Source organism: Suricata suricatta, chromosome 17, assembly GCF_006229205.1.
Source record: "Suricata suricatta isolate VVHF042 chromosome 17, meerkat_22Aug2017_6uvM2_HiC, whole genome shotgun sequence".
NCBI lineage: Eukaryota > Metazoa > Chordata > Mammalia > Carnivora > Herpestidae > Suricata > Suricata suricatta.
In genome coordinates this window covers 38,763,061-38,769,070 of record NC_043716.1, presented here as the reverse complement: position 1 = coordinate 38,769,070, position 6,010 = coordinate 38,763,061, and the positions used below count along the sequence as shown (strand labels likewise).

The window sequence follows — 6,010 nt, the reverse complement described above, 5'->3', positions numbered from 1 at the left end:
TGCAGCCCCTCCTCACCCCCTGACTCACAGCTGGGAGAGAAACCACAGCATTACCACAGCATTATTGTGACAGCCACCAACCCATTGCCCATAACCCCCCCCCCTCAGTCACCCTGACCTCTGGCTCTGAGCCCTGTTCTGACCAAATCACGATGAGTATTTTGGGGTGGGGGGTGGGTAAGGGGGGGTGGGAGGGGATGGAACCAACTTTTTCTGTATTTTGTATTGTATGTTTTCTTCAACATGTAACCAATCAGTATCTTGTCAATATAGTCAGCCGATCAATCGACCTCCCACTTGTCTTCCTTGTCTCTCTCTGGCAGAGTTTATCAGACTACATCTGCTCTAGCTTACTTGAAGTTAGTTTAGGATGAACAACCCCCCACCCAGCCAGCAAAAGTGAGGGGATGCTGGTGGTGATGGTAACCAAGAGGAGGAGGCCCTTGCTGGTACCAGCTCTAAATGGGTAGGGGTGGGGTGAGAGTGACCTGGGGCTAAATCTCACCAAGTTTGAAGTTGAGGGAACTGCATTTGCCTCTCCCCGACCCCCTCCAGATTTTACTAGGGTGATGTGCAGTTTGTATTTGAAAATAGTCGGTCTCTGAAACACCAAAAACAAGATCTTTGGGGTTTTTCCGGTAGTCTGGACCAGGCTTGTGAAGGACTAGGTCCTCTTCCCCCTCTTCCCAGGTGACCTCTGGAACCTTGTGCTGGTCAGAGGTCCACACCAAGTCCAAGCTATCTGATCCCTGGTCTGTCAGGGCCCTCTGCTGGTAGTGGAGCCGGGTGCCTCTGGGGCCCTCCTGGCCTGCTGCTGCTCCCTGCTGGAGCTGCTGCTCCAGGCAATGAGCTGAGCTGAGTGGGCCACGCTGAGCTCCGCCCCTCCCCCCCTCCTCAGCTTCTCCCAGGGCCGCTGAGGCCTGAGTTTTGGTGGACACCACCTTAAAGTGCCTTTCCTGCCTACCTGGGCCCTCCAACTCCTTTCTTGACTTCTGTTATGCCTCGACCTCTGACCTCAACCCCAAGAAAGACCACAGGACACCAACGTTGCAGCTGCACACTCGGGTTGTTTACTGGGTCAGGCTAGGTTGACCCTTCTTAGAGTCACGGCTCTGGAGTCTTGAGGATGGGACTATTTAGGCCTCAGAGGAAGGCAGCGCCCGGCACTGGCCTTGGATGCACAGCTGGCCCGAAGGGGTCAGGCTGCAGGAAATGGCGGTGGGATCCAGGTCCGGCAGTGGTTGTATCTGTCGGTGCACTCTCTGCGCCACGCGGTAGCCGACCCCATCCGGCCTGCAGCCCTCCAGTTGCCGCTGGCCCGTCATCATCAGACACCGGCCGTCCACCTGCACCAGCAGCTCGTCGGGGGTGAAGCCGTACGAATCCACCTTCATCTGGAAGCCACCCTCCACAGGGAAGTTGTTCTGAGAAGCTGCCTCATTGACCCCAAGCAGCCGTACCGGGTGCGTGGCCACCTGGTTATGTTTAGCGAAGGCTGTGCTGGGACAGGGAGACTCCCGTTGGGGAGACGGCTACCAACTCGCTGCATCCCGAGTGAGCAACTGCTGTCGAAGGGGCGCGAGGCACTCGGGCAGCGGCGCGCACGCACGGAGAGGCACTGGTGCAGACCCCTGCTGTGCAGCCCAGCTCCCTCAGTGACCCAGGGCAGCTTGCGCCAGCAGAGTTTGGGGTTAGCCACTCGAGTCCTGCCTCCACAGGTCAGGTGGTCAGCAGCCGTGGTGCACTGCTGCTGCTTTCATCTTGACTCCCGCCCCACTCTCAGGCCCTTCTCTGGTTCGATCACAGGGACCCATGGCTCTGGGCTCTGACCGCCGAGGCTGGATGTGCGATCCCGACCCTGGAGCTCTCCCCAGCACGGGGCCCAAGATGAGATTGAGCCGCTGCGCTCTTGCCCTTCCAAGAATCTGTCCTGAGGATAAGGATTGACCCCTTTAATAGAGCCAATGGGATGTGACCATGGGGTCTTACCATCTCCAAAACCCCTTCTCTGACCTCGCAGAGGTCCTGTGACAGATGGGTCTTGGGAGGTGAACACGACTTCCTGGTTTCCTTGATTTACCAGACCCTGGGCCTACTGTGGCAGGCTCAGGGCTGGGTTCTGAGACAAAATTAAAGATGGCGGGCCCTGCCGCCCTCGAGGTGCCCACAGGGTTGGGGGAGAGCCACTCACATACAGTGATGTGCCTTCCTTTACCTCTACCTCATCTCCATTCCAGTGTCCCTTGTGACCATGGCCATACGCTTCGCGCTCAATGCTTTTATAATAATCCTTTATTGCTGAAGTATCACGTATATACAGAAAAGTCCACCAAAGAGTTCAGTGGAATTATCCCAACGACAGCAGCCTTGTAACAATTTCACAGGTTCAGAAATGTAACTGTTAGGGTGGGGGTATAGCTCAGGGGTAGAGCATCTGACCGCAGAAATGTAACTGCTGCATCTTAATCTCCACTGTAGCTGCAAGTTTGTGGCCGCAGTGTGGGGCAGGGCCGGGTTAGGGGTAGGAGGGGATGTTCCAGGAAGTCAACGCAACTCCAGGCCCCAGGGCTGCGCTTGCACCCACGATTCCCCTCAACTGAAGTCTGTTTTCTCAGATGCTTCTCCAAATCTCCAAGAAATCATTGATCATCACTGTCCCAGAAGTCTTCAAGAGAGAATGAAGTGAGGAGGAGCCAATCTAGGGTAATTGTTCGGGCGGGCTTCACTAGCTTATTATCTGGGACCAAGAGACAAGACAGAAAAGTCTGGAAACCGGAGGCGAAGGGAGCGGCAGTGGAAGACTACAACTCCCGTCATGCTCCGGCGCAGCGACGCCTGCGCACTGAGCGCCGGTTGCCCATGCGGCCCTAGGGCTGGGAGCGCCGCGCCGCTCCGCTGCTGGGGAGGCCATGGCGGAACCTACCCAGGCCTCGACCCCGGCGCCGGCCACGCAGTCCCGCCCTCTTCAGTCTCCTGCCCCTGCCCCAACTCCGACTCCTGCCCCCAGTCCGGCTTCAGCCCCAACTCCAGCTCCCACTCCGGCACCAGCCCCTGCCCCAGCTGCAGCTCCAGCCGGGAGCACAGGGACTGGGGCTCCCGGGGTAGGAAGTGGGGGGACCGGGAGCGGAGGGGATCCGGCTCGACCTGGCCTGAGCCAGCAGCAGCGCGCCAGCCAGAGGAAGGCGCAAGTCCGGGGGCTGCCGCGCGCCAAGAAGCTTGAGAAGCTAGGGGTCTTCTCGGCTTGCAAGGTGGGGGCGGGGCCTGGGGTGAGAAGGGGCGGGGCCTGGGGCATCCCAGGGCCCGGGTGGGAATAGGGGCAGATCTCTGGCTGGTAATCGGCTCCCCGTCCCCGGTTACAGGGTCACTGACGGATTCTTCTGCCTCCAGGCCAATGAAACCTGCAAGTGTAATGGCTGGAAAAACCCCAAGCCCCCCACTGCACCTCGCATGGACCTGCAGCAGCCAGCTGCCAACCTGAGCGAGCTGTGCCGCAGCTGTGAGCACCCCTTGGGTAAGGCAGGAAGTGCCCTTGGAGCTAGGGCGGGGTCAGGCTGGGTCCTGCTTGGACGGGATGATTTAAGTGCCACAGAACTTCATCTGTGGAACCAAAAAAGCCTCCTAAGGAAGGATCGGGTCGGGAGCATGTATCCCCCAAGGGAAGAGAAAGGACATTTGCCAGTCCAGAAGAGAAGGTGGCCCACCCAAGGACTGATGTAGGAGCAGTCAGTCTCATTGCTGGTCACACTGGTTGAAGGGACCGAGGGTGTAAATTGGCTGGTGGTGAAGAGGGGCAGGAAGCTCTGGTGATCTGTCCATTCTCCCCAACTCTACCACCTATCCTTGCAGCTGACCACGTGTCCCACCTGGAGAATGTGTCGGAGGAGGAGATTAACCGGCTGCTAGGTATGGTGGTGGACGTTGAGAACCTATTCATGTCCGTTCACAAGGAGGAGGATACAGACACAAAGCAGGTGTATTTCTACCTCTTCAAGGTGAGCTTTGTCCAAGTGAGTGTGGATGAGCAAAGTAGATAAGGTCTGCATCTCTGAGCCCTGCTGACCCCTGTCCCTCCTGCTTCCTCTTCCTCTTCCTCCAGCTTCTGCGGAAATGCATCCTGCAGATGACCCGGCCTGTGGTGGAGGGCTCCCTGGGCAGTCCCCCATTTGAGAAGCCTAATATTGAGCAGGTGGGGTGAGGAAGGTGGTAAGAGAATTGGGGGCATCTTGGAGGAGTGAGGAGCCTGTGTTCCCCATCCTCCTCAAGCTGAGAATACATTAAGGGAGAGGTTCAGAAAAGGGAGGGTGTTTTGTGCCCCGGATGGGCATTGTGGGGAGGGGCGGTGCAGTTTTTCTTCAGCGAGAGCCCCAGAGCGAGAGGAGAGCTTTACCCTGCCCTCGGGAAGCACCAGTGTTTGGCTAAGAGGCCCCTGCTTGCTGCTCATGTCTTCTTCCTGGTTCTGTCCCCTGCCCGCCCCTTCTCAGGGCGTGCTGAACTTTGTGCAATACAAGTTTAGTCACCTGGCCCCTCGGGAGCGGCAGACGATGTTTGAGCTCTCAAAGATGTTCCTGCTCTGCCTTAACTACTGGAAGCTTGAGACGCCTGCCCAGTTTCGGCAGCGGTCTCAGGCAGAGGACGTGGCTACCTACAAGGTCAATTATACCAGGTAGGCCCAGCCAAGGACAGCATGAGGAGGGGCTTGAAGGCCAAGCCTAGGTCTAGCGACCCCATTCTCACTCCCCACCTCCCCACTGGCTCCAGATGGCTCTGCTACTGCCACGTGCCCCAGAGCTGTGACAGCCTCCCCCGCTACGAGACCACTCACATCTTTGGGCGAAGCCTTCTCCGCTCTATCTTCACCGTGACCCGGCGACAGCTGCTAGAGAAATTCCGGGTGGAGAAGGACAAGCTGGTGCCTGAGAAGAGGACCCTCATCCTCACCCACTTCCCAAAGTAAGGCTCGTTCTGGCCTATCAGGATTTTGCCCCAAATCACATTTTCCTGTCGTCCCCTTTTTTCCAGGAAGTCTTCCTGGAATGGTCCCTCCTTTCTTCCCTCCATGAGCCTTCTGGGATCTGGGTGTCTACCTGGCAGGCTTGTCCGGGGCCCAGATGCAACTTGCTGGCATTTCCCTTTGCACATACTAGTGTGGGGATGGCAGGTACATTGCCCGAGTGCTAACATCATCCCTGCCCACGCCCCCAGTAGATGTGACTAATAACTTCCCACGGGGCCTGGACACAGCCTCAGAATCCTTCCCACCACAGGCTGCCAAGAAACCAGAGGTTACACTCGAGATGAAACCAATTTCCACTCCTGTTGTGGCCCTTCCTGTAAAGCTTTCCTCTGTTCTGCAGCACTTTCCTCTCATTTGAAACAGGCTCGTAGCTACTCAGTTTAAGACGCTGTTACTGACTAATCCAGTCCTGTCAGTCTCCCTTCCGCCACCAGGTGGGAATATGAGGTGGCAGGAGGGACTGGATTCTGAGCCCCATTTTGATACTGAGGCCCAGGGTGGCTTGGTGCCCTGCCTGGCCACAGGATGGTACCAGCTCCTACCCTGTTGCCCCGTGCTGCACTCTGTGACGGACTGGGCCTCTGATCTCTGTCTTGGATTGTTCTGTCCTGCTACTTTTTTTTTTTTTTTTTTTGCTGTAGTTACTTTATTTAATCTTAAATTGCTTAAATTAAAACGATAACCTTAATACATATTGTTATGCCCAGATTTTAATATCGCCCCCAAAAAACCAGAGACCGCCAGGGAGGCCGAAGCATGCATGCAAAAGCAAAGGGCTTTATTACGGGTTTAGGCTCACTGGGGCCTAAACTCGGGCTCACAGACTTTACAGGCGTGGTGGATCCATGCTGAGAGTGAGCGAGCCCCGAACAAAGGTGGGGTAGGACTTTTATGAGTTTGGGAAGGGGGAGTTACAGGAAATTGTGACATAGGTACAGTGATCCAATTATTATTATACAATATTATTGACAGCAGGTTTATCCAATTACAACATTT

The 6,010-nt window shown here is 56.4% G+C and overlaps 2 protein-coding genes across 3 annotated transcripts in view; one reads left to right on the top strand and one right to left on the bottom strand.

The window, feature by feature from the left end:
- Positions 1-1,070: 1,070 nt before the first annotated feature.
- Positions 1,071-2,192, bottom strand: HSPB9 (heat shock protein family B (small) member 9). Its single transcript, XM_029927045.1, is given in 2 exon segments — positions 1,071-1,516; positions 1,519-2,192. Coding segments are annotated over 2 exon segments (477 nt in total). The 5' UTR covers positions 1,550-2,192.
- A 666-nt stretch (positions 2,193-2,858) lies between these two features.
- The window catches only part of KAT2A (lysine acetyltransferase 2A), an 8,526-nt gene continuing 5,374 nt past the window's right edge, over positions 2,859-6,010 (top strand). For both annotated transcript variants that reach the window (XM_029928727.1, XM_029928725.1), the window contains exons 1-6: positions 2,859-3,248; positions 3,388-3,511; positions 3,847-3,992; positions 4,097-4,186; positions 4,482-4,663; positions 4,759-4,950. In XM_029928727.1, coding sequence (XP_029784587.1) covers positions 2,910-3,248; positions 3,388-3,511; positions 3,847-3,992; positions 4,097-4,186; positions 4,482-4,663; positions 4,759-4,950 — 1,073 coding nt within the window. In that variant the 5' untranslated portion in view covers positions 2,859-2,909. The remainder of the gene's footprint in view (positions 3,249-3,387; positions 3,512-3,846; positions 3,993-4,096; positions 4,187-4,481; positions 4,664-4,758; positions 4,951-6,010) is intronic.